The sequence below is a fragment of the Rhinopithecus bieti genome, unplaced genomic scaffold (assembly GCF_001698545.2).
Source record: "Rhinopithecus bieti isolate Rb0 unplaced genomic scaffold, ASM169854v2 scaffold_13400, whole genome shotgun sequence".
NCBI lineage: Eukaryota > Metazoa > Chordata > Mammalia > Primates > Cercopithecidae > Rhinopithecus > Rhinopithecus bieti.
This window is the reverse complement of record NW_016807991.1, coordinates 4,322,370-4,348,538: the sequence shown is the minus strand read 5'-3', so window position 1 is coordinate 4,348,538 and position 26,169 is coordinate 4,322,370. Positions and strand designations below refer to the sequence as shown.

The 26,169-nt window shown below is 58.8% G+C and overlaps 1 protein-coding gene across 2 annotated transcripts; it reads left to right on the top strand.

Moving 5' to 3' along the window:
- The first annotated feature begins 3,739 nt into the window (after positions 1-3,739).
- On the top strand, positions 3,740-25,279 carry EVPL (envoplakin). Of its 2 annotated transcripts, XM_017884726.1 has the most exons (22): positions 3,740-4,234; positions 7,188-7,287; positions 7,655-7,809; positions 7,891-8,017; positions 8,761-8,886; positions 9,073-9,111; positions 9,272-9,433; positions 9,519-9,626; positions 9,746-9,841; positions 12,435-12,560; positions 13,025-13,171; positions 13,532-13,686; positions 13,874-13,971; positions 14,219-14,391; positions 16,777-16,955; positions 17,040-17,178; positions 17,297-17,490; positions 17,830-17,980; positions 20,036-20,119; positions 20,243-20,353; positions 20,456-20,548; positions 21,584-25,279. In XM_017884726.1, the coding sequence occupies exons 1-22, from the start codon at positions 4,137-4,139 to the stop codon at positions 25,022-25,024; spliced, it is 6,102 nt and encodes a 2,033-aa protein (XP_017740215.1). In that variant the 5' UTR covers positions 3,740-4,136; the 3' UTR covers positions 25,025-25,279. The 2 variants fall into 2 exon arrangements, with proteins under 2 accessions (XP_017740215.1, XP_017740216.1); XM_017884727.1 differs by lacking the exons at positions 3,740-4,234; positions 7,188-7,287; positions 7,655-7,809; positions 7,891-8,017 and adding an exon at positions 8,515-8,610.
- Positions 25,280-26,169: the final 890 nt, after the last annotated feature.

Genomic DNA, 26,169 nt, shown 5'->3' with positions numbered 1-26,169 from the left:
AAGGAGGCAATTACCACCATCTGCCTCAGCAGGGAGAAGAATGCCTCCCCACAGGAGCCCCGAAGCTGGAGGAGAGAGTGGGCACCAGAGGGCTTAACTGCTGGCACACTTGCCAAGTGGTCACACCGTGGCCGGGCTGCACATGTGCCCAGCTGTGTCCGGCAGTCTTGGAGCTGAGAGTCTCACTGTTTTTGGTCTGATCAGACCTCTTGCTCAGGTCCTGAGCTGGGTGAGCTGCCAGCTGCCCACATCAGCGTGGAGCTCCAGGCGCAAGGAGTGAGTAAGCTGCCGCACAAAGTCATGGCTGGTAGAGGGCTGAGCAGCCCCAGGGATCGTTTCATCTCTAACCTCTCAGTCCACCAAGGAGCAATCCAGGGCCAGGCGAAGGGAAGGACTCACCAGGCCCTCAAAGTGGAGAGATGCCCTCTTTGTATGCATGCCTTAATTTTTTTTTTTTTTTTTTTTTTTTTTTTTTTTTTTTTTTGAGACGGAGTCTCACTCTGTTGCCCTGGCTGGAGTGCAGTGGCGCAATCTCGGCTCACTGCAATCTCCGCCTCCCGGGTTCATGCCATTCTCCTGCCTCAGCCTCCCGAGTAGCTGGGATTACAGGCGCCCACCACCACGCCCGGCTAATTTTTGTATTTTTAGTAGAGATGAGGTTTCACCATGTTAATCAGGCTGGTCTTGAACTCCTGACCTCGTGATCTGCCCGTCTTGGCCTCTGAAAGTGCCGGGATTACAGGCATGAGCCACTGCACCCAGCCGTTTTACATTCTTTTTCCATAGTATGTCTTTGAAGTCTGGCATGAATTTTGCACATAGAATACATCTCACTTCGTCCGGGCACCTTCAAATGCACTACAGCGACACACAGCGGGGCCTGTGGTTGCAGAAACCGACGCTGAGGGTTTTGATCCAGGCAGTCAGCCCCATCTTGGCCTTTTAGATAAAGGGCTTCTTTCTCTCCAAAGGGTGAGACCAGAGGTGAAGCACAAAGACAGCCATGCTCCACTCTGTGTCCCTGTCCTTTCTCCTGTTTTCTTCTGGGGCCAGGGTTGCCGCCATCTGACAGGAGCATTCCACAGTGAGAGACTGCCTCAGGACTCCGGGTGTTCCTGCCTGCCGCCTGGCAGCCCATATCAGAGGAGCCGGGCCTGATTTGATCCGGCATGAGAAGATCACGCCAGGAAGTCAGCTCTTGTTTTTCTTGCAGTGTATCAGCCCTTAATCTCCCAGGCGTGTGGGGGCCCCCTGCAGTGCTCATTTTCTTCCTGGAGGGCTTCTGCAGAGGCGACCATGCTCGAGTGTTCCAGACCTCAGGCTCACTGCCCTCATCCCAGGGCACCTCCCCCTGCAGAGCTCAGGGACCTCGCCTGGCTGCTCTCCGTCTGAAGTCTGGACACCTGTCCCCAGGGCCCCACTTCCAATGACTGCCACCTCCCAGGGAGGGGCCTAGCTCAAAGGTGAAGCAGCCGGGCTCGGTGGCTCATGCCTGTAATCCCAGCACTTTGGGAGGCTGAGGTGGGTGGATCACCTGAGGTCAGGAGTTGGAGAACAGCCTGGCCAACATGGTGAAAATCCGTCCCTAATAAAAATACAAAAATTAACAGGTATGGTGGCATGCACCTGTAGTCCCAGCTACTCAGGAGGCTGAGACAGGAGAATCACTTGAACCTGGGAGGCAGAGGTTGCAGTGAGCCGAGATGGTGCCAGCGCAGTCCAGCCTGGGAGACAGAGTGACACTCGGTCTCAAAAAAAAAAAAAAAAAGATGAGTCAGGGAGGCCAGGGGTGAGGCTGGCGTTGGCCCCCGTAGTCATTCACACAAACGGCTCCTTTCTGAAGACAGTTGATTGCAGGCGGGCAATGAGTGGTTAGAAGACAAGTGTCACCAGGAATAAAGGGGGAGCAGGCTGGGGCAGAGGCTGAGCGGCCTGTCATCTCTGGTGCCATCTCACTCATCACATGGGCTGGGAGCCGAGGACACTGGAGACCACTTTGTTTCCTCATCGCTGTCAGAGGCCGCCGCTGCCCCCCCCACCCCCACTGCCCCTGTCAGCTCCTCCACCTCCAGGAATGGGGGTCTCCTGCATCCCCTCTCCACGGCCGAGTTCAGGGACTTCCCATGAGATTCAGCCAAAAGGGTGCAGGACTTTTTTATCCCATGGGGGCCTGAGGCCGGTACCAGGTGTCAGTCCCTGATCTCCCCCATCTGCTGGGGACCTTTCTCTCCTGCCAGGCTGTGTTTTGTCCTCAGCAAGGCCTGCCAGGATGTCCAGGTGATGTCACCCAGTCAGCCTGTTCCATCCCCTGACTCCCTCTCAAGCTCTCCTTCCACTAAAACCGCAGGGGTTTCAGGAACGACCTGGAAAGTGACGCCACCTCCAAAGAAGGGACCCGTCACGCTGGGCCAGTGACATGAGCGCCTGGAAAGGAGGGTGGCATCACCCCCTTCTTTTTTTTTTTTTAGAGACGGAGTCTCGCTCTGTCGCTCAGGCTGGAGTGTGGAGTGCAGTGGCCGGATCTCAGCTCACTGCAAGCTCCGCCTCCCGGGTTTACGCCATTCTCCTGCCTCAGCCTCCCGAGTAGCTGGGACTACAGGCGCCCGCCACCTCGCCCGGCTAGTTTTTTGTACTTTTTAGTAGAGACGGGGTTTCACCGGGTTAGCCAGGATGGTCTCGATCTCCTGACCTCGTGATCCGCCTGTCTCGGCCTCCCAAAGTGCTGGGATTACAGGCTTGAGCCACCGCACCCAGCCACCACCCCCTTCTTGAAGATGCTCAGAGACACCACAGAATTAAAAGGCAGCAGCCCTGGTCCCCAGCGTGAGGAAAAGACCAATAAGCTGGCATCACTGTCTGCCACTCAATCTGACTTCACAGAAGCCACCAGGGGCCATTTCTGGGAGGGGGAAGAGGCAGGTGGGAAAAGCCAAGTGTGGTGGGTTCCCGGGCCTCAGCCAGAGCCCAGGCTTAGTGGCACCTGAAGCCAGCCCTGGTGGCACCTGGGGGAGGGCGTGCACCAGACGTCCCTGCCTCTCTGGAGCTGGCCTGAGGATCTGAGGATCTCAGTGATGCGCGTCCTACTGCACGGGGCTGGGAGCCCTGCACAGATGGTGCACAGAGCCCCACACACAGCCAGCCAGGAAGAGAGGGCGGGGAGGCAGGGACTGCTGCACTGTGCACACTTTATAAAACGGGCCCCAGTGCGGTGGCTCATGCCTGTGATTCCAGCATTTTGGGAGGCCAAGGCAGGTGGATCACTTGAGGTCAGGAGTTCGAGACCAGCCTGGCCAACATGGTGAATCCCCTTCTCTGCTAAAAATACAAAAATTAGCTGAGCATGGTGACGGGCACCTGTAATCCCAGCTACTTGGGAGGCTGAGGCAGGAGAATCGCTTGAACTCGGGAGGCAGAGGTTGCAGTGACCTGAGATTGTGCAATTGCACTCCAGCCTGGGTGACAGAGCGAGACTTTGTCTCAAAAAAAAAGAAAAAAAAATGGACTTTGTGCCAGTTGTCTGGAGTGACTGTCCCCTGGCTGCCCCATCACGTCGGTGGAGAGCAGAGAGCCAGGCCCTGGGCTGGCAGGACACCCCCTCCTCTCCTGGGGGATTGAGAGCTGTGGGTGGAGGCCTGCCTGGCAGCAGGGCCTCTGAGCTGGCTGGAGGTGTTTATTAATCCTGAGCTCCGGGGCTGGAGCCTCTCCGCTGAGCCTGCGCCTGCATGTGCACGTCTGTTTTCAGCCCTATCTGTCCTGGCCTAACTCCTTCCCCATCTGGGTGTGATCGCCGCTGCACTCCCCTGGGCATGTGGGTGTAACAAGCCCAAACCTTCCGTGGGAGTCGGGCAGGCTCGGCCCCGCCCTCGGGGCTGCGCCCTTTCCTCCCAGACTGGTTGTGCAGGAGCAGGCGTGAGTGTGGTCGTTGTGGGTACATGCGCGGCAGGCCTGGGGCCCGGCCGCCCGCTGCCTCACCTGCAAGGAGGGGCCTCCCAGAAACTCCCTTCCCCAGTGCCCAGCTGCCCCACCTCACCAGACTGAGCTGACCAGCCAGCAAGGACGCCTGCTGCCTCCCACCTGCCCTCCTGCCCTCCTTCGCCAGCCAAGCCCAGCCTGAACCAGCACCTGCCTTTCCGACCATGTTCAAGGGGCTGAGCAAAGGCTCCCAGGGGAAGGGGTCCCCTAAGGGCTCCCCAGCCAAGGGGTCCCCCAAAGGCTCCCCCAGCAAGCACAGCCGGTGAGTGGGGCTGGGGGATGGGGAGCCGGGGAGCTGGGGTGGGGTTGGTGCCAGGCCCAGGTCCTTGAGCCACCTGGCGGCAGCGGCAGCCCAGAGCCCAGGACCAGCCCCGTGCTGGCATTTGGTGTCCTGAAGCCAAAGGGCCCATGAGTGGACTCTCTCCCGGCCTCAGGAGCCGCAGGCCTAGGCCGAACTTCAGCCCTGGCAGGAGGCAGGGGATGGCCTGGGGCTCCCCACATCCTCTAAGGGGGCCTGCGGGCCACGGATTGAGGCTGCTCAGCAGGAGAAGTGCTGGACAGGAGCCTGCACTGATGCCCTCCTCTGCCAGAGGCTGGGAGATGGGAGAGCCTGGCTATCTGACTGCAGCCCTGCCCCAAGGCTCTACTTGACTGGGATGACCCCTGGGGCCTGGGTGCAGGGCATGAGGACTGAGGGGGTGGGATGGGGTCCCTGGGGTAGGGACGCAGGGGCTGTGCTGCCTCCTGCCTAAGCCACAGCCCTCCCCAGAGTTCTCACACAGGGCCTTGCTGTATTGAAGAGTTAGGGGTTCATGGCCAGGTGCGGTGGCTCACGCCTATAATCCCCAAACTTCAGGAGGCCAATGCAGGAGGATTCCTTGAGCCCAGGAGTTCGAGACCAGCCTGGGCAACATAGGGAGATCTTGTTTCTATAAAAAACTAAAAATAAAAGATAGCCAGGCATGGTGGTTCATGTCTATTGCTTGAGCCCAGGAGTTTGAGGCTGCAGTGAGCCATGATCACACCACTGTGCTCCCGCCTGGGTGACAGAGTGAGACTCTGCCTTTAAAAAAAAAAAAAAAGCCTGGTGCTATGGCTCACGCCTGTAATCCTACCACTCTGGGAGGCCGAGGCAGGTGGATCACTTGAGCCCAGGAGTTTGAGACCAGCCTGGGAAACATGACGAAACCCCGTCTCTACAAAAAATACAAAAATTAACTGGATGTAGTGGTGTGTGCCTGTAGTCAGAGCTACTTGGGAGGCTGAGGTGAGAGAATCATTTGAGCCCGGGAAGTCGAGGCTGCAGTGAGCCGTGATCACTCCACTGCACTCTAGCCTGGGTGACAGAGCAAGACCCTGTCTATTAAAACAAAACAAAATAAAACAAAATAGAACTGGGGCTTCCTTTTCCGGGGGGTGCGGTGCAGGGGGCACTGGGCCTCCCTTGGACCACCCGGCTCTCTGGGGCCCAGCCCCGGCTCTCTGTGGATGTGCTGGGCTGCGTTCTTGCCACTCACTGACTTCAGCTCCTCTGCAGAGGAAGCAGCAGCCCGCCTGGGCCCAGGGTGTTGAGATAAGCACAGGCATGAAAGGCTGGTGTGGGGGTGGGGGTGCCCATTACCCCAATAAGGATCAAGGCACCAACAGACACCAAGGCTGGGCGTCTGGGTGGACGGGAAAGACAGTGGTGAAGACTCTCGGCTAACACTCTCGCTGAGTGACCTGTCCTCCCTGGGGTGCCTGAGCCCCACCCAGGGTGGAGTGTGCAGCTCCCAGTGGGAGCAGCCATCCCAGGAGGCGGGACCTGAGCAGGAGTGCCCGGGGCCCAGCACCTGCAGCTCCCACTGTCCAGGCAGGCTTCCCAGCAGTGTGCTCCTGGCCTGGGGCAGCTTGGTCCTCAGGGCCCTGTTGGCTCTACTTGTAGCCCCTTCACCTCACGTGTGATCCACTCGTTTGACACAAACTTACTGAGCACTTACTCCATGCCAGGACTGTTCTAGGCACTGGAGATGTCTCTGTAAACAGAACCGACAGGCCCCTGCCTTCAAGGCACTAGCCCTCTAGTGGGATAAAAACTAATACGTGCTGGGTGCCGATCCTGCACCAGGCCTGCACTGGATGTTTCAGATGGATAAATTCAATTAATGCTCACAATAGCCCTAAGGCATAGATATTTTTATTAAAATCCCGCTTTACAAGTGAGGAACCTCAGGCACAGAGGGGTTGAGTAACTTGCCCAAGGTCACACAGCATTAATGATGGAGCAAGATGAAACCAGGCTGTCTTGGCCACAGAGTTCTTCCAGACTGCTGTGCCTTCACCAGCACTGCCCCTTTGCCTGGGGTGGCCCATCCTTTGACCCAGTTCAAGGCTTCCCCTGCCCCAGGATAATGATCCCCCATAAGGCACTGTGCTCATGAGGCTTGGACCACTCTGCCCTCTTTTAGGTCTGCTTGACCTCGTGAACTCCAAACAGTGAGTGCATGCACACAGCAGGTGCTCTATGAAGGCTGCAGGGCGAATGCACAGAAAAAGCCCTGGGGTGGAGGCAAGGCTTCCTGCCCGTCCCTGACCGTGTGACTCAGAGCAAGTCAGGGCCCAATCTGGGCTTTGAACCCTCAACTCTGGAGAATGTTAGGGTGCCCAGCAGTCTCTTGTGCCTGCCCCCCCCGCACGGCTCCGACAGTGTGACGCTCCTCTAGACAGCTACTGGAGCCTACACTCTGGCAAAGCCCCCCGGGGTGGGGGAGGTATGGGGGATCACAGGGCTGGAGTGGGAGGAGGTAGGGGTGGAGGACATGCTGCTGCCTCCCTGCCCCAGCCAGCCCAATCGCCCCTCCCAAGGCCCAGCCCGGCTGGCTCAGGTACTACTAGTGGCTGAGCCGGTGATTCACTGACTCGGGGAGGGAAGCGGCAGGCAGCTGGGTGGGGTCAGGGACTCACTGCCAGCACAGGGGCTGAGACTGGGACACCGAGGCCGCCTGCCCCCCAGCACCACACAGACCTGAGACCCTCACCTTTGACCCTTCATGTGGGCAGTGCTAACATCCCCAACCAGGACTAGCTCACAGAGCCTCCTGCAGAGAGAAACCCCAGAGTCGGGGCAGTGAGCTAGGCTGTGGGGGCAGGAAGGAGGGAGGGCAGGGGATGCCACCTGGGTGGGGCATAGAGGAGCCTCATCCACCAAGCTGCCCGCTGTCCTCTCCGCCCACCAGGGCTACCACTCAGGAGCTGGCCCTGCTCATCTCCCGCATGCAAGCCAACGCCGACCAGGTGGAGCGGGACATCCTGGAGACACAGAAGAGGCTGCAGCAGGTGAGGCCCAGGCAGCAGTTGGCAGGGCGTGGGCAGGCTGGGTGGCATGGGAGGCCCATCATCAGGACTGGCACTCCCTGAGTGCCCCCTGGTGATGGCGAAGATGGGACAGATGACCTTTGTCCTGCACCGCCCATCCCCTAACACACAATGGGAGAGAGGACTCGGCTTCCATCTTTGCTGGGCTCCCCTGTGTCCTTGTCACCTGCCTCACGGACGTCCTGGGCCTGACCCTGTGCCTGGCGTGGGCCTCAAGGTTGGCCAGCATAGCTAGGGTCCCAGAGGTGGGGCTCAGGCCCACAGTGATGGGGCAGCAGGGGAGTGGGGGTTCTGGGCCCTGGCGAGTCTGCCCATCCCCTGCCCATAGGACCGGCTGCACAGTGAGCAGAGCCAGGCCCTGCAGCACCAGCAGGAGACCGGCCGCAGCCTGAAGGAGGCCGAGGTGCTGCTCAAGGATCTCTTCCTGGATGTGGACAAGGCCCGGCGGCTCAAGCACCCGCAGGCTGAGGAGATTGAGAAGGAGTGAGTGGGGCTGCGGCAGGGCTGGGGGTCCCCGGGGAAGACCCAGGCCCAGCCCTGACCTGCCGGCCACCTTCTTGACAGCATCAAGCAGCTGCACGAGCGGGTGACCCAGGAGTGTGCGGAGTACCGTGCCCTGTACGAGAAGATGGCACTGCCCCCTGACGTGGGACCCAGGGTCGACTGGGCACGTGTGCTGGAGCAGAAACAGGTCAGGAGCTCAAAGTCACACCCCAGTGTGATCAGAGGGCGATACGGAACTGCATTTAATCCAGGGTCTGATTGTAGGCTTTGAACCTGGGGTGGCTCAGGGGTCTGGGCAGGGAGACAGCAGAGCAGGCAGTGCAGTCAGGGAAGACTTCCTGCAGGAAGAGGCACATGAAGAAACTTCAGAGAGGTGAGAAGGCTCGGTTGGGTCAGGGTGAAGTAGTGAGGAGAGGACAATTCCAGAAAGAAGGAGCAAAGGCTCCTGCCAGGAGGAAGCCTGGGGTTTGACGAGAAGTGGGGATTTCTGGGCAGGTGGGCAGAGCCAGGTCATGGGGCATTCTGATCCCTGGGTGAGGAGTTGTGCTTTGATGCCACACAGAAGGGGTGTCATGATGACAACAGAGGGACAATGGGGAAGGGCCCGGGTGGAGCAGGGCGTGCTGAGGGCCCTAGAGCTTGGCTGGAGGTGTCCAGGCAGGAAGCACTGAGGCTGGGTCACAGACAAGGCAGGATGGAGCTAGGAGACTTCGCAGAGGCTGAGCCCAGCGTCTGGGAACCAGTGGGACTTGGGCCACTGCAGAATGACCTCGCCCCTGGGTGAGCTGCAGGGCATGCACCCGGGCTGCTCCCAAGCTCGTCCACGCTCTGCCCAAATGACCAAGTCCGCTTCTCCGGGTGGGAGGCCTGTGGGGTTCTCTGGCTCCCCACCGCGGTCCTGTGGGGACTGAGCCGCCGGCTGTCCTGCAGAAGCAGGTCTGCGCCGGCAAGTACGGGCCGGGCATGGCGGAGCTGGAGCAGCAGATCGCTGAGCACAACATACTGCAGAAGGAGATCGAGGCCTACGGGCAGCAGCTGCGGAGCCTTGTGGGGCCGGTGGGTGAGCTGGGAGCATGTCACATCCCGGGCCAGCCCCAGCCCCTGTTTCTCCAGTCAGAGCCAGAGCTAGATCGGCTGGACCCTGGGGATAGGGGTGGGTGGGGTATGGCTGCTCAGATCTTAGGGGGCCATCTCCCTGCACCTCACCTCTTATGGAGTTGTTTCTCCCCTTGGTCGAGGCAGGATGCAGCCACCATCCGGAGCCAATACCGAGACCTACTGGTGAGCAGGAGGGAGGGTCGGGCCGGGTGGCTGCGGGTGGGCGTGGGTGGCCGCCCGGACCCTGCACGGGGCCAGTGTTCCTGAGCGCGGCCCAATGGCGTCTTTTGCCCCCCACTTTCTCTCTCCCCACCCTGCTGCTGGCGGCGGGTCCTGAGCACAGAAGGCGGCGTCGTGGCGCGGGCAGAGCCTGGGCAGCCTGTACACTCACCTGCAGGGCTGCACGCGGCAGTTGAGCGTCCTGGCGGAGCAGCAGCGCCGCATCCTGCAGCAGGACTGGAGTGACCTCATGGCCGACCCCGCGGGCGTGCGGCGGGAGTACGAGGTTGGCGGGGAGAGGTTGGGGCCGGGTGGGGGCGGCCAGGGCCATCCTGGTCCTCACCGCCGCTCCCCACCCGACTCGCCCCCAGCACTTCAAGCAGCACGAGCTGCTGAGCCAGGAGCAGAGCGTGAACCAGCTGGAGGATGACGGCGAGCGCATGGTGGAGCTGCGGCACCCCGCGGTGGGGCCCATCCAGGTGCGCTGGGGGCAGGGCGAGAGTGAGAAGGGACGTGGTGGGCAGGGAAGAGGGGGAGGTGGGGCGGACGTGGGGTGGGGGCGGAGCGTGGTCCCAGGGCTTCGTGCTGCCGTCCCCAGGCCCACCAGGAGGCCCTGAAGATGGAGTGGCAGAACTTCCTGAACCTGTGCATCTGCCAGGAGACCCAGCTGCAGCACGTGGAGGACTACCGCCGGGTGAGCCCTCGGGCAGGCGGCAGCGGCAGGTGGGCAGGCCGCCGTCCACGCGGGCAGGCCAGGAGGCGGTAAACAGTACGGCAGGTCAGGTTGGGGGAACAGCGCCGCGGAAGCGGCAGGGCCATGGGGACTGGCCGCAGTGATCAACAGCAAGGACCTCTGCCCACACCGAGGCCAGCACACCAACAAAAAAGGGCACCCCTTCTCTCAACTAGAAGAGCTGGCGGGCGCAGTGGAGACTCGCTTGTATGAGGTCAGTAAGGGCGAGTTCGGATCAGCCTGGCAACCATGTTGGCCCAACCCATCATCTACTTAAAAGCTACCACAAATAGCACAGCCAAACGTGGTTGCGCACGATTGCGCCCTGTAATCCCAGCTACTCAGGAGGCTGAGCGCAGAGAATCGCTTTGACCAGGAAGGCGGAGGTTGCTGTTGGGTTCGCCGACCAATTGGGATCCCAACTGCACTGCGGCACCTTCCCCGCGGTGAATGAGATGAGACTCCACCTCAAATAATAAATAGATAACCCTGCTGTTGGTTGCCATTGGCCCAGAGGAGTAATAGGCGCATCGCGGCACATGTCTACAATAGGGTGATAATAGCTCGGTTCCTAGGGGGGAGAGTGATTACATTGTTTCCTTAATGGCACAAAATTACTCTTACGCTTATTATCGCATGAAGTACAGACTTCCCACAACAGCCATATCCTGTTGCTGGTATGTGAGGAAATTTATGGTGCGAGCGCGCGCGCCAGAGTGTTGGTGCTCCCCCTGTAATCACCAGCACTTGTTGGGGGAGAGCGATTGTTCAGACAGCCCACACTCTGCTTGAGCGCCCATGTAAGTTCCAGGGCGAGCCTGGGCAACATAGTGAGACGCGGACTGTCTCTATAAAAGATAGATATAACCCTTTCCTATCAAAATAGATAAATACAATACCATAAATAAAATTTATGGGGATGCAGGTGGGGGGAAAATTAAAAGATTTTTTTTTTTTTTTTTTTTTTCTTTTGAAGACAGAGTCTCCGCTCTGATTGCCCCAGGCTGGAGTTAGCAGTGGACCGGATCGACTCACTGCTCAGCTCCGCCATCCCGGGTCTAGGCCATTTCCCTCTGCCGTCAGCCTGCGCCAAGTGCGTGGGACGTGACAGGTGCCAGCACCCTCACCTCGCCCGGTCCTCTTAGTTTTTTGCGTATACTTCTTTAGTAGAAACGGGGCGGGGTTTCACGGTGTTAGCCAGGATGGTCTCGATCTGCTCACCTGGTGATCCGCCCGTCTCAGCCTCCCAAAGTGCTGAGATTACAGGCTTGAGCCACCGCGCCCAGCTAAAAGATTTCTTAAAAGCCTCTTTAGGAGAACAATAATGAAAAAAGGGGTTGAGAAAACCTGATATAATATACAAGTGGGATTTGGGGACAGATAATGTTTCATACATTTTCCTATAGAACCAGAAGAATGTGATCACACACATTGACAATAGCTCCATTAAAGCACCTGGGACGCTTCTTTAAAGCACAGCTTCTTCTCCGGGGCTGGGACAAGTGCAGCCCTAATACCCTCTGTCCCAGCAAGAAACACTTCAGGTGCTGGAGGGAGGCAGGTGTCAGTGCCCTTCATTTGTGCGGGAAGGATGAAGACCAAGTGTTTTATGACCCACTTACAAAAATTAAGTTCAGTGCACGAGTAAGACCCCATCTGCAAGAGCACAACAGTGATCAAAGGTCCTGCCGCCTGGGTAAGGAAAAAAAAGACTGACCAGAGTAGGGGAGAGTGACGGTTTAGGTTTAGCTGGTTTGTTTATCTGGTTTAGGTTTATCTGGTTTGTGTTTAGCTGGTTTAGGTTTAGTTGGTTTGTTTAGGTAGTTTGTGTTTAGCTGGTTTCGATTTAGCTGGTTTAAGTTTAGCTGGTTTAGGTTTACCTGGTTTACATTTTTCTGGTTTAGGTTTAGCTGATTTGTGTTTAGTTGGTTTAAGTTTAGCTGGCTTAGGGCATGATCTTGGCTCACAGCAGCCTGCTAGGTTCAAGTGATTTTCATGCCTCTGCCTCCCAAGTAGCTGGGATTACAGGTGCCCGCCACCATGCCAGGCTAATTTTTGTATTTTTAGTAGAGATGGGGTTTCACCATGTTGGCTAGGCTGGTCTTGAATTCCTGACCTCAGGTGATCTGCCTGCCTCAGCCTCCCAAAGTGCTGGGATTACAGGCATGAACCACCATGCCCGGCCCAGAGTCCCTTTCTTCTGTCTCGTGCCCCTCAGAGTTCTGTTCTAGCACAGTAGTATCTGCGAGCATCACCTGGGGCCTGTGGGAGGCAGGCATGCGGGGCCCACCTGCACATCAGATCCAGCAGGTTTACTTTACTGGTTTAGTTTAGTTTATTGGTTTAGTTTAGCTGGTTCACATTTATCTGGTTTAGGTTTAGCTGGTTTGTGTTTATCTGGTTTAGGTTTAGCTGGTTTGTGTTTAGCTGGTTTAGGTTTAGCTGGTTTGTGTTTAGCTGGTTTAGGTTTAGCTGGCTTAGGTTTAGCTGGTTTGTAGGGTCAGGGGGCAGCAGGTTGCCCCAGGCTCTGTCCTTGACCACCCAGCGAACTCAGTTCCAGGAAGAGGCCGACTCGGTCAGCCAGACCCTGGCGAAGCTCAACTCTAACTTGGATGCCAAGTACAGCCCTGCACCTGGGGGCCCCCCTGGCGCCCCCACAGAGCTGCTGCAACAGCTGGAGGTGAGACAACCCCACCAGGCCATCTGCACCCCACTTCTGGGAATTGGTCCTGTCCATCTTTCTGGGCTTCACCCCTTCTGCCTCGGTACCTAGTCCTATCCCAGGCCCTGGCCTGGGTGCTGGCGGGGGGTCTGCTCTAGCAGGAGGCTGGCCAGGTACCAGCAAGCCCCTCCCACCTCTGGATGTCAGTTTCCTCATTTGCAGTGGGACAAGGGCAGCCTGGGAGAGCTCTGAGGCTGCTCTAGCTTCTGCTCGGAGGCCTGGCTGGTGCTCTGCCATCCCCCTCCCTGCAACTAGCAGATCCCAGGATCCTAGGCCCCCAGACAGGGGCTCCTTTTACTTTGCTGACTTAGAGACCCCTGCCTTCATGAAGGCCAGCCTCTGGTCCTTTGGAAGGACGGGTATGGTGTGGCCAGCCCCCAGTGCAGCCTGGACTGAGTCCCCACTGCCTGGGCCCCCGGCAGGCGGAGGAGAAACAGCTGGCCGTCACTGAGAGGGCCACTGGGGACCTGCAGCGGCGAAGCCGGGATGTAGCCCCTCTGCCACAGCGAAGAAACCCGCCTCAGCAGCCCCTGCACGTGGACAGCATCTGTGACTGGGACTCAGGAGAAGTGTGAACTCCCCCACCTCACCCCTGCCGCCATCCAGCCCCTCCCAGCCCATCCCCTGCCCCTGTCCAAGCCCATCCCCTGCCCCTGCCCAAGCCCATCCCTGCTCCATCCCCAGCTGTCTCCTGCTCCCACGTCTGCCCTACTCCTTCCCGTGACCCAGACCCTCCTCTCTCCAAGTCCTGTCCTGCCTCTTTCCTACCCCAGAACCTCCCACCCTACTCTTGTCCCTGTTCCAGCTGCTATCCCCATTTGTCTCTGTCACCAGTCCCTACTCTGCCCTGGCCTTGGCCCCCTGCCTTACCCTGGCTTTGGTCCCCTACCCCTGAGCTTGCAGGAGCCGCTCCCTTTCTGTGCCCCCAGGTGCAGCTGCTGCGGGGTGAGCGGTATAAGCTGATAGATAACACTGACCCACACACCTGGGTCGTGCAGGGCCCAGGTGGGGAGACCAAGCGTGCTCCCGCCGCTTGCTTCTGCATCCCAGCACCTGACCCTGACGCCGTGGCCAGGGCCTCCCGGTAGGTCTGTGTAGGGTTACTCAGGGGCAGGCTGTGGGCAAACCAGGCTGGCCCTACACTGTCCAAGGCCATGGCCCGGCAGATCCCTGCTCAAAGGCCGGCCTTCACCTGCAGCTGCGACTACTGGGGCTGGGGAGGGAGAGAGGCAGAGTGGGGACCTCCTTATCCAACCCCCTCTTCGTTCTAGGCTGGCCTCGGAGCTGCAGGCCCTGAAGCAGAAATTGGCCACAGTCCAGAGCCGCCTGAAGGCCAGCGCTGCAGAGTCTGTTCGGCCCAGCCAGCAGGGTACCCAGGGCGGCCTGCGGAGGGGTGGCTGTGGGGCTGGAGGGAGAGGATTCCAACTTCCGACTGGTCTGTGATGGGCAGGGGTCGCCTTGCGTTAGGGGCCACCACTCTGGGGATTTCTTCTCTCGGGTGGCCCTGCCATCCCCTCCACCCTACCTGACAGGACCCTCTGTGGGCACCTGGTGGGGGCACCCGTCTGGCAGTCAGGAGATAGGCCCCGGGCCCTCACCAGCACCTCTGCCCCCAGCTCCATCTGGCTCGGCCCCAGCCAACCCGCAGGCCCAGAAGCTCCTGACACAGATGACTCGGCTGGATGGGGACCTGGGACAGACAGAGAGGCAGCTGCTGGCCTGGGCACGGGCCCCGCTGAGCCGCACCACACCCCTGGAGGACCTGAAGGGCCGCATCCACAGCCACGAGGTGGGTGAGCGGCGGGCAGGGGCAGCTGGGATGGGAAGCGGCCTGGCCCTGGGGTTCACACTTGAGGGAGGAGAGGCAAGTGCAGGAGCAGCGGCTAGGACGGAGGTGGAGAAGGGAGTGGACAGACCTGGGCTCAGACAAGCTGGTTCCCCTCCTGGCTCCTCCACTGACCAGCTCCGTGATCTTGGACTACATCATTCTCTGGGCCTTGGTTTCCTCATCCCTGAAGCAGATATAATAATGCCCAGCTCACCTGATCATTCAGGAAGGTTCCAGTAGGGCCCAATGTCATCACCCCCAGGAGGTGTTCTGGCGAAGCTCCTGAATTAGCAAGGGAGCCTGGAGAATCTTAGGAAGAGATGTCCCCTGGCTGCAAGGGGGAGCCTTCCTGGGGAGGTTGCAGCGTTGTGTAAACTCCTTACCCAAGAACAGCAAGCTGTCTGCCATGTGGACTCAACACTCCCAGAAGTGCTCAAAGTGAAACCCACACTGGGCCAGTCTGGGTTATCCTTCCAAACCAGTTTCTTTTCTTTTCTTGAGACAAAGTCTCTCTCCATCACCCAGGCTGGCATGATCTTGGCTCACTGCAACCTCTGCCTCCCAGGTTCAAGCAATTCTCCTGCCTCAGCCTCCTGAGTAGCTGGGATTACAGGCGCCCACCACCACACCCAACTAATTTTGTATTTTAGTAGAGACGGGGTTTCACCATGTTGGCCAGGCTGGTCTTGAACTCCTGACCTCAAGTGATCCACCCACCTTGGCCTCCCAAAGTGCTGGGATTGCAGGTGTGAGCCACTGCACCCAGCCTCTTTTTTTTTTTTTGAGATGGAGTTTCACTCTTGTTATCCAGGCTGGAGTGCAATGGCACAATCTCGGCTCACTGCAACCTCTGCCTCTGGGGTTCAAGCGATTCTCCTGCCTCAATCTCCCGAGTAGCTGGGATTACAGGTGCCTGCCACCACTCCCAGCTAATGTTTTGTATTTTTAGTAGAGATGGGGTTTCACCATGTTGGCCAGGCTGGTGTCGAACTCCTGACCTCAAGTGATTCACCTATCTCGGCCTCCCAGAGTGCTGGGATTACAGGTGTGAGCCACTGCGCCTGGTCTGTTTTTTGTTTTTTGAGATGGGGTCTCACTCTGTCACCCAGGCTGGAGTGCAGTGGTGTGGAGTGGTATAATCTCAGCTCACTGCAACCTCTACCTCCCAGGCTTGAGTGATCCTCCCACCTCAGCCTCTCGAGTAGTTGGGACTGCAGGCGCAACACTGAGCCTAGCTAATTTTTTTTGGTAGCAATGGGGTTTTGCCATGTTGCCCAGGTTGGTCTCAAACTCCTGAGCTCAAGTCATCCTCCCACCTCGGCCTCCCAAAGTGCTGGGATTACAGGCGTGAGCCACCGCGCCTGGCCATATTATTATTATTTTGAGATGGGGTCTTGCTTTGTTGCCCAGGCTGGAGGGCAGTGGCATGATCAAGGCTCACTGTAGCCTCAACCTCCTGGTCTCAATCAATCTCCCTGTCTTCACCTCCCAAGAAGCTGGGTCCTTAGGTTTTGAAGTCATAGCATCTGTCACATCAGTGATGTTGGGGTCCAGGAGAAGCCCAGTTAGACTGGGCGGTGGGTGGTGCCTGGTGCAGTCAGCACTGCTCGGTGACGGAGGGGGCAGATGAGTGAATAGCTGATGAAAGAATAAGGGCGACAGTCCCTAGTGGGCAGAGCCAGGGCTTTGGCTAGAGCGACAGGGCCAGGGGACCTGACGGTCTTCTGAGCAGGACAGTGACATGAAGATGACTGTAGGTAACTGTGTGCCTGGCACTCACTGCTGAGCTCCAGACATAGGCTGTCATGTCATCCTCCCATCAATCATTCTTTTTTATTGATTTCATTTTTTTGAGATGGAGTCTTGCTCTTGTCGCCCAGGCTGGAGTGCAGTGGTGTGATCTCAGCTTGCTGCAACCCCCATCTCCTGGGGTTCAAGCAATTCTCCTGCCTCAGACTCCTGGGTAGCTGGCATTACAGGTGCACGCCACTACGGCTGGCTAATTTTTGTATTTTTAGTAGAGACAGGGTTTCGCCATGTTGGCCAGGCTGGTCTCGAACTCCTGACATCAAGCAATCCGCCCCCCTCTGCCTTCCAAAGTGTTGGGATTACAGGTGTGAGCCACTGCGCCCAGCCCCTCCTATCAATCATTCTGTAGATGAGGAGACTGAGGGTCAGAGAGGTTGATCTGCCCCAGGTCATCCACAGAGGAACGAGTGGGGCCAGGACTGAACCCAGTTCTCTGGCCTGAGCCCATGCCTCCATGGGCACAGAGTTAGGGTATACTGGTAGAAGAGTCAGGTGGAACCCACCTGCCCAGAGATCCCTGACCCCGCCCCTCTTTAGGGCACAGCCCAGCGTCTGCAGATCCTGGGAGCAGAGAAGGAGACAGCCCAGAAGGAGTGTGAGGCGTTTCTGTCCACGCGGCCCGTGGGCCCCGCTGCCCTGCAACTGCCCGTGGCCCTCAATAGCGTGAAGAACAAGTTCAGTGACGTGCAGGTTCTGTGCAGCCTCTATGGGGAGAAGTGAGTGCTCTGGGGACAGGGCAGCCAGGCAGGGCAGCAGCATGTGGCCCAGGGAGTGTCTGAGTCTTGCCTCCTCTGTGGCAGAGCCAAGGCTGCCCTGGGTCTGGAACAGCAGATCCAGGATGCTGACAGGGTCATCCGAGGCTTTGAGGCCACCCTGGTGCAGGAGGCCCCTATCCCTGCCGAACCGGGTGCTCTGCAGGAGAGGGTCAGCGAGCTGCAGGTAAGGGACCAGCCAGGGCCTCCTGGTGGCAGGGGAACTCAGCATTCAGGGGAGGGTGGGGTGGACACGGTGTCTCCCCAACCACGAGGGTGCACGGCTGTATCCTCTCCTCCCACAGCGCCAGCGGAGGGAGCTGCTGGAACAACAGACCTGCGTGCTGGGGCTGCACCGCGCGCTGAAGACCTCGGAACATGCATGCGCCGCGCTTCAGAACAACTTCCAGGAGTTCTGCCAAGACCTCCCTCACCAGCAGTGCCAGGTGCGAGCCCTCACCGACCGCTACCACGCTGCAGGGGACCAGCTGGACCTGCGGTGAGCGACTGGGTCCTCGGGGCACAGGGTGTGGGCTGGTGCAGAGGCAGGCATTGCTGCCTACAAGCTGTGTGATCCTGGGCTAGTGACTTCACTTCTCTGAAGCTGTTTCCTCACCTCTAAAATGAGATAACAACAGCACTTACCTCCCAGGGTGGTGCCTGGTGGATACCGTCCCATCTCTAAATTCCCAGGGTCAGGGAGTGGGGATCTGCACAGCAGGTCACTCGGGCCTCCTGACCTGCCCCCAGGAGGAGGCTCCCACCAGCCTCCCTGTGCACCTGTCCCTGTCCCCAGAGGGCAGGTCTCATCTCTGTTTTGGGCCTCGTCCTCCTGCAGGGAGAAGATGGTGCAGGATGCCGCCCTCACCTACCAGCAGTTCAAGAACTGCAAGGATAACCTGAGCTCCTGGCTGGAGCACCTGCCCCACAGCCAGGTGCGGCCCAGCGACGGCCCCAGCCAGATCGCCTACAAGCTGCAGGCACAGAAGGTGAGGCTGAGGCAGGGACAGCTGCCTGTGCCCATGTCGCCCCCTAGTGGCCAAAGCTCAGAAGAGCTCTAAGGGGCTTCAAAGCCCAGGGCACGGAGGCATTGGCCCCTTCCCTGGCCTCCAGCTGAAATGTTCCACTTTGCCCACAGACGGGGCCAGCACATCTCTGGCCCGACTGGGGCAGTGGGATTTACAAGCTCAGGCCACAGAGCCCTGAGGGTTCCGGCCACTACTGCATTTTCCTCATACTCATCAAGCCCCTGCCATGTACCAGGCAATGGGTTCACTGGGGTACAACCCTGCATCCAGGCAGCTCCCAGTCTAGTGGGGGAGGTCTGTGATGCTGATAAGCATTGGTGGGAGAAGCCAGCGTGCTGTGGGTGCCCCCAGGCTGGACACCCGTGCGGGTCAGGGTCGGTGGTGTGGGAGGAAGCAAGTGTAGTGGGGGGAAGGATGAAATGTCCCATGCAGAGGGCATGGCAGTCAGGGGAAAGGAGGGGGACTCAGGGGCGAGGACGACCAGATGGGCAGACCACACAGGCCCTTCCGGCACGGGATCCAGGCTGCACTCTCTCCTGCGGTCCCCAGAAGCTGCTGGGGACGGGCTGCTTCCAGGCCAGTGTTTAGAAGCTGGCTCTGGCTGCCAAGTAGAGAATGGCTAAAAGGATGGGAATGAAGACATGGAGGACCACAAGGAGCCAGGGTGGAAATCCAGTTGAGAGAGAGTGGTGGCCTGGCCGGGGAAGGGGCCATAACACAGGGCGAGGTGGGCAGGTCTGAGATGGAGATGGCAGAATTAGATGGACTTGGTGACTGGTTGAAGGGGACAGTGAGCGAGACGGACGGAGCCCGGTGGTACCCAGGGTTCTGTTGGGGACAACTGGGAAGAGGGGGTACCTCCACCTGAGGCAGGAGCACAGGGAACAGAGCATATTTGGGGAGAGGAATGGGGCCGGCTGGGTCATGCTGAAATGAGGTGGCCAGGACAGCCAAGGGCAGCGGGGAGGTGGAGGTAGGCATTTGGGAGGGAACTGGGGCTGGGAGTTCCCCTAGGAGACCATGAGAGCAAAGATGGGTCTGGGACTGCCGGAAAATGAGAATATCTGGGGAGAGAGTAGGGAGGTGACATTGGGAAGGGGGCCTGGGACAGAGATTCTCAGCCCTGGCTGCAAACTAGAATCTCCCAGGGAGCTTTTAAAACATCTCCAGGCCAGGACCCCTCCCCAGACCAAATACATTGTATTATTGTGGTCAGAGCATCAGTATATTGAGTTCCCAGGTGAATAAAAGTGGGCATCCCAGGTTGAGAACTTTCCAGTTGGAGCCATCTTTCTGGATGAGCTGTAGCAGCATCACCTGGAGACTTGTCAGAAATGTGAATTCTCAGGGCCACCTGGACCTGCTGGATCTGATGTGCAGGTGGGCCCCGCATGCCTGCCTCCCACAGGCCCCAGGTAACGCTCACAGATACTACTGTGCTAGAACGGAATTCTGAGGGGCATGAGGCCGAAGAAAGGGACTCTGGGCCGGGCGCGGTGACTCATGCCTATAATCCCAGCACTTTGGGAGGCGGAGGCAGGCAGATCACCTGAGGTCAGGAGTTCAAGACCAGCCTGGCCAACATGGTGAAACCCCGTCTCTACTAAAAATACAAAAATTAGCCTGGCATGGTGGCGGGCACCTGTAATCCCAGCTATTTGGGAGGCTGAGGCATGAAAATCACTTGAACCCAGGAGGCTGCAGTTGGAGCCAAGATCACGCACTCCAACCTGGGTGACAGAGCAAGACTTGGGAAAGAAGAAAGAGAGAAAGAGAAGAAACAAACAAAAAGAAAAAGAAAAGAAAAGATTCCGCCAAGGTGCCTTGGAAAGGAAGGAGGAAAAGCAGAGAGAATGATGTCAGGGAAAGGAGGGAGTCTAGCCCAGGTCTCCCTCCCTGCCCTTTCTGTCCCTGAGAGGCAGCGCTGGCTGACTGTGGCCCTGGAGGCACTGGCTAGAGGAGAGTCAGAGTGAGTGGAATTTCCTGGCCTCCTGACTCTGGGCTCTTCCCTGGCAGAGACTGATGCAGGAGATCCAGAGCCGAGAGCGGGACAGGGCCATGGCATCCCGCCTCTCCCAGGCCCTGCAGGCGGCGCTCCAGGTCAGTAGCTCGCCTTCAGCTTGCCCCTCTCCATGCATCACCCTTGTCCCTCTTCCAGCCCTACCCCCCACACCCAGCTTCCCCCGCTGGCTGCCAGCCTGCTGTCCTTTTCTCCCCGCTCAGGACTATGAGCTGCAGGCAGACACCTACCGCTGCTCTTTGGAGCCCACCCTGGCAGTGTCAGCCCCCAAGAGACCCCGAGTGGCTCCCCTGCAGGAGAGCATCCATGCCCAGGTGAGATGGGACCTGGCAGGGCTCAGTGGACCTTGGCACCAGCTCTGCAGGCTCCAAGGCAGGAGCTGACTCTGCCCTTCCCCCTCCCTCTGCCCTCTCCAGGAGAAGAACCTTGCAAAGGCCTATACTGAAGTTGCAGCAGCCCAGCAGCAGATTCTTCAGCAGCTGGAGTTCGCTAGAAAAATACTGGAGAAGGTACACAGACAACACCTACACTTTTCCCACAACAGCCAGGAGTAACCAGGAATGCCCACTCCATTCCCAAAATGCCAGGCTCTCACCCTGGTAGTCTCCCTTCCTCCTCTCCCTCCTGCCTGCCAGCCCCTGGGCAGCTCTGGCTGCTGGAGAGGGGCACGGCTTCCGGCCACCCAGGTTTCTCTCCAGCAGCTCTTACAGGCTGGTGTCCATCCCAGGGTTAGGCCCTGCAGATGGCATTCAGTGTGGTCACAGCTTGGCCACTGGGTGTCCTCCAATGGGACAGAACCTCTAACCCAGAGAGCAGAGAAAATCTCCATAGAGCCTTCAGGCTTAGCCACCTGGTTCTCCACCCTCGAGCCAGAACTTCTCCAGGACTCCTGGTGGCTTACCAGCTTTTCTGTTACCCTTGGCCACAGTCAGTGTCCCTGGATGGAAGGGGAAAGGGGAGAAGTTCTGGAGGGACAGGGAGAATCTGTCCTGTTTGCATTTTTTTTTTTTTTTTTTTTTTTTTTTTGAGACGGAGTCTCGCTCTACCACCAAGGCTGGAGTGCAATGGCGTAATCTCAGCTCACTGCAACCTCCACCTCCCCGGTTCAAGCGATTCTTCTGCCTCGGCCTCCTGAGTAACTGGGATTACAGCATGCGTCACCACACCCAGCTAATTTTTTGTATTTTTAGTAGAGATGGGGTTTCACTATGTTGGTCAGGCTGGTCTCGAACTCCTGACCTCAGGAGATCCGCCCACCTTGGCCTCCCAAAGTGTTGGGATTACAGGCATCAGCCATCGCACCTGTCCCCTATTTGCGCTTTCTAATGCACACCAGGCCTGCACACTGCCTTGGGTCCTAAAATCGTTGCATTGACTGGGTCTTCCCAAAATCCGATATCTAAGCATCTTAGGTCTTCAGCTCCACCTCTGAGGACCCACTGGGGAGTCTGAGGAAACAGGGAGGGGTCTTTCATCTCAGGAAAAACATGGAGCTCCTTACTCCACTGCCCACCCCCGTGCTCTACCCTTCTTCCTCTCTGCAGAAGGAGCTCAGTGAGGACATCCGAGGGACCCACGATGCAAAGCAGGGCTCCAAGAGCCCTGCCCAAGCAGGGAGAGAGTCAGAGGCCCTGAAGGCCCAGCTGGAAGAGGAGAGGAAGCGGGTGGCCCAAGTGCAGCGTGAGCTGGAGGCGCAGAGGAGCCAACTGCTGCAGCTGAGGACCCAGCGGCCCTTGGAGAGGCTGGAGGAGAAGGAAGTGGTGGAGTTCTACCGGGACCCCCAGCTGGAGGGCAGCCTGTCCAGGGTGAAGGCCCAGGTAGAGGAGGAGAACAAGCGGCGGGCTGGCCTGCAGGCAGACCTGGAAGTGGCAGCCCAGAAGGTCGTGCAACTGGAGAGCAAGAGGAAGACCATGCAGCCTCATCTGCTGACCAAGGAGGTCACCCAGGTGGAGAGGGACCCCGGCCTGGACAGCCAGGCGGCCCAGCTCAGGATCCAGATCCAGCAGCTCCGCAGGGAGGATGCCGTCATCTCAGCCCGGCTGGAAGGGCTAAAGAAGGAGCTACTGGCCCTTGAGAAGAGGGAGGTGGACGTGAAGGAGAAGGTCGTGGTGAAAGAAGTGGTCAAGGTGGAGAAGAATCTGGAAATGGTCAAGGCGGCCCAGGCTCTGAGGCTGCAGATTGAGGAGGGTGCTGCGCAGAGGAAGCAGGCAGAGGAGGCTGTGACCAAGCTACAGGCTCGCATCCAAGACCTGGAGCGGGCTATCAGCTCGGTGGAGCCCAAGGTCATCGTGAAGGAGGTGAAGAAGGTGGAGCAGGACCCAGGGCTCCTCCAGGAGTCCTCCAGGCTGAGGAGCCTTCTCGAGGAGGAGAGGAGCAAGAATGCGACACTGGCCAGGGAGCTGAGCGACCTGCACAGCAAGTACAGCATGGTGGAGAAGCAGAGGCCCAAAGTGCAGCTCCAGGAGCGCGTCCACGAGATCTTCCAGGTGGATCCGGAGACAGAGCAGGAGATCACTCGGCTCAAGGCCAAGCTGCAGGAGATGGCGGGCAAGAGGAGCGGTGTGGAGAAGGAGGTGGAGAAGCTGCTGCCCGACCTGGAGGTCCTGCGGGCCCAGAAGCCCACGGTGGAGTACAAGGAGGTGACCCAGGAGGTGGTGAGGCACGAGAAGAGCCCCGAGGTGCTGCGCGAGATCGACCGCCTGAAGGCTCAGCTTAATGAGCTCGTCAACAGCCACGGGCGCTCCCAGGAGCAGCTCATTCGCCTGCAGGGTGAGCGCGACGAGTGGAGGCGCGAGCGGGCCAAGGTGGAGACCAGGACGGTGAGCAAGGAGGTGGTGCGCCACGAGAAGGATCCGGTGCTGGAGAAGGAAGCAGAGCGGCTCCGCCAGGAAGTGCGGGAGGCGGCCCAGAAGAGACGGGCCGCGGAGGACGCGGTGCACGAGCTGCAGACCAAGAGCCTGCTGCTGGAGAGGAGGAAGCCCGAGGAGAAGGTGGTGGTGCAGGAGGTCGTGGTCACCCAGAAGGACCCGAAGCTGCGCGAGGAGCACAGCCGGCTGAGCCGGAGCCTGGACGAGGAGGTGGGCCGGCGGCGCCAGTTGGAGCTTGAGGTGCAGCAGCTGCGGGCCGGCGTAGAGGAGCAGGAGGGCCTGCTCAGCTTCCAGGAGGACCGCAGCAAGAAGCTGGCCGTGGAGAGGGAGCTGCGGCAGCTGACCTTGAGGATCCAGGAGCTCGAGAAGCGGCCTCCCACGGTGCAGGAGAAGATCATCATGGAGGAAGTGGTCAAGCTGGAGAAGGACCCGGACCTGGAGAAATCCACGGAAGCCCTGCGGCGGGACCTGGACCAGGAGAAGACCCAGGTGACGGAGCTGCATCGGGAGTGCAAGAACCTGCAGGTCCAGATTGACGTCCTCCAGAAAGCCAAATCGCAGGAGAAGACCATCTACAAGGAAGTGATCCGGGTGCAGAAGGACCGCGTGCTGGAGGATGAGCGGGCCCGCTTGTGGGAGATGCTCACCAGGGAGCGCACTGCCCGGCAGGCCCGGGAGGAGGAGGCGCGGCGCCTGCGGGAGCGCATTGACCGGGCCGAGAGGCTGGGGAGGACCTGGTCCCGGGAGGAGGCTGAACTGCAGAGGGCCCGGGACCAGGCGGACCAGGAGCGTGGGCGGCTGCAGCAAGAGCTGCGGGCTCTGGAGAGGCAGAAGCAACAGCAGACACTGCAGCTGCAGGAGGAGTCGAAGCTGCTTAGCCAGAAGACGGAGAGCGAGCGGCAGAAGGCGGCCCAGCGGGGCCAGGAGCTCTCACAGCTCGAGGCGGCCATCCTCCGCGAGAAGGACCAGATCTACGAGAAGGAGCGGACCCTCCGGGACCTCCACGCCAAGGTGAGCCGGGAGGAGCTCAGCCAGGAGACCCAGACGCGAGAGACCAACCTTTCCACCAAGATCTCCATCCTGGAACCCGAGACAGGGAAGGACATGTCCCCGTACGAGGCCTACAAGAGAGGCATCATCGACAGAGGCCAGTACCTACAGCTGCAGGAGCTCGAGTGCGACTGGGAGGAGGTCACCACCTCGGGGCCCTGTGGGGAGGAGTCTGTGCTCCTGGACCGCAAGAGCGGGAAGCAGTACTCCATCGAGGCCGCCCTTCGCTGCCGGCGCATCTCTAAGGAGGAGTACCATCTGTACAAGGATGGCCACCTGCCCATCTCTGAGTTCGCACTGCTTGTGGCTGGGGAGACCAAGCCAAGCTCCTCGCTCTCCATCGGCTCTATCATCTCCAAGTCCCCACTTGCCTCCCCGGTCTCCCAGAGCACCAGTTTCTTCTCTCCCGGCTTCTCTCTCGGGCTCGGCGATGACAGCTTCCCTATCGCCGGAATCTATGACACAACCACAGACAACAAGTGCAGCATCAAGACCGCCGTGGCCAAGAACATGCTGGACCCCATCACCGGGCAGAAGCTACTGGAGGCCCAGGCGGCCACGGGGGGCATCGTGGACCTGCTCAGCCGTGAGCGCTACTCTGTGCACAAGGCCATGGAGAGGGGCCTGATCGAGAACACCTCCACACAGAGGCTGCTCAACGCCCAGAAAGCCTTCACCGGCATCGAGGACCCTGTCACCAAGAAGAGGCTGTCGGTGGGCGAGGCCGTCCAGAAGGGCTGGATGCCCCGGGAGAGTGTCCTTCCACACCTGCAGGTGCAGCACCTGACCGGGGGCCTCATCGACCCCAAGAGGACAGGCCGCATCCCCATCCAGCAGGCCCTCCTCTCCGGGATGATCAGCGAGGAGCTGGCCCAGCTCCTGCAGGACGAGTCCAGCTATGAGAAGGATTTGACAGACCCCATCTCCAAGGAACGGCTGAGCTACAAGGAGGCCATGGGCCGCTGCCGCAAAGACCCCCTGAGCGGCCTGCTGCTCCTGCCAGCGGCACTGGAGGGGTACCGCTGCTACCGCACTGCATCCCCCACCGCCCCACGCTCCCTGCGCTGACACCGGCCAAACAGCCAGTGGGGAAGTGGTGTTGGGGCAGGTAGGATACGTACACCTCTTGCCCCAGAGCAGCCTCATCCCAGGCAGTGGGTCTTTCCCCTGTCCGACCACTGTTTTATTATTTTACTAACGTGGTGTTGGGCTCTCTCCCCTAACCTTGGTGCCTGATCCATCCCCAGACCAGGACAGCAGCCATTCAGTTCTTCCTCCACCTCCACCCAGTGATCCCAATAAACAAATTCTCTCTCCCCGTGCCATGTGGTGTCCCATTCATTCACATTTGAGAGCACAGGATCCAGGTGTCTGGGAGATGAGTGCAGGGACAGCATTGCTCAAGTCCTTCCCTGGACGGACATACTCAATTTGCCTGCCTAGGAAATGGGCATCCTTGGAGATTATGGTTTAAAATCACTAAAGGAAGCCGGGCACGGTGGCTCACACCTGTAATCCCAGCACTTAGGGAGGCCAAGGCGGGTGCATCACGAGGTCAGGAGTTCGAGAACAACTTGACCAACATGGTGAAACCCCATCTCTACTAAAATACAAAATTTAGCTGGGTGTGGTGGTGCATGCCTGCAATCCCCACTACTCAGGAGGCTGAGGCAGGAGAATTGCTTGAATCTGGGAGGCAGAGGTTCCAGTGAACAGAGATCAGGCCACTGCACTCTACCCTGGGCAACAAGGTAGTCCTGAGACAGAGCAAGACTCCACCTCAAAAAAAAAAAAAAAATCACTAAAGGAGTACAACTGGGTTGTTTGTAACTCGGAGAAAGGATAAATGCTTTAGGGAATGGATACCCCATTTACTCTGATGTGATTATTACGCATTGGATACCTGTATCATCAAAACATCTCATGCACCCCATAAATGTATATACCTACTATGTACCCGCAAAAGTTAAAAATTAAAAAGGGATCATGGGGCTGGGTGTGATGGCTCACAGCTGTAATCCTAGCACTTTGGGAGGCCAAGGTGGGCAGATCACCTGAGGTTGGGAATGTGAAACCAGCCTGGCCAACATGGTGAAACCCTGTCTCTACTAAAAATACAACAAAAAACTAACTGGGCTTGGTGGCGTATGCCTGTAATTCCAGCTACTCAGGAGACTGAGGCAGGAGAATTGCTTGAACCTGGGAGGCGGAGG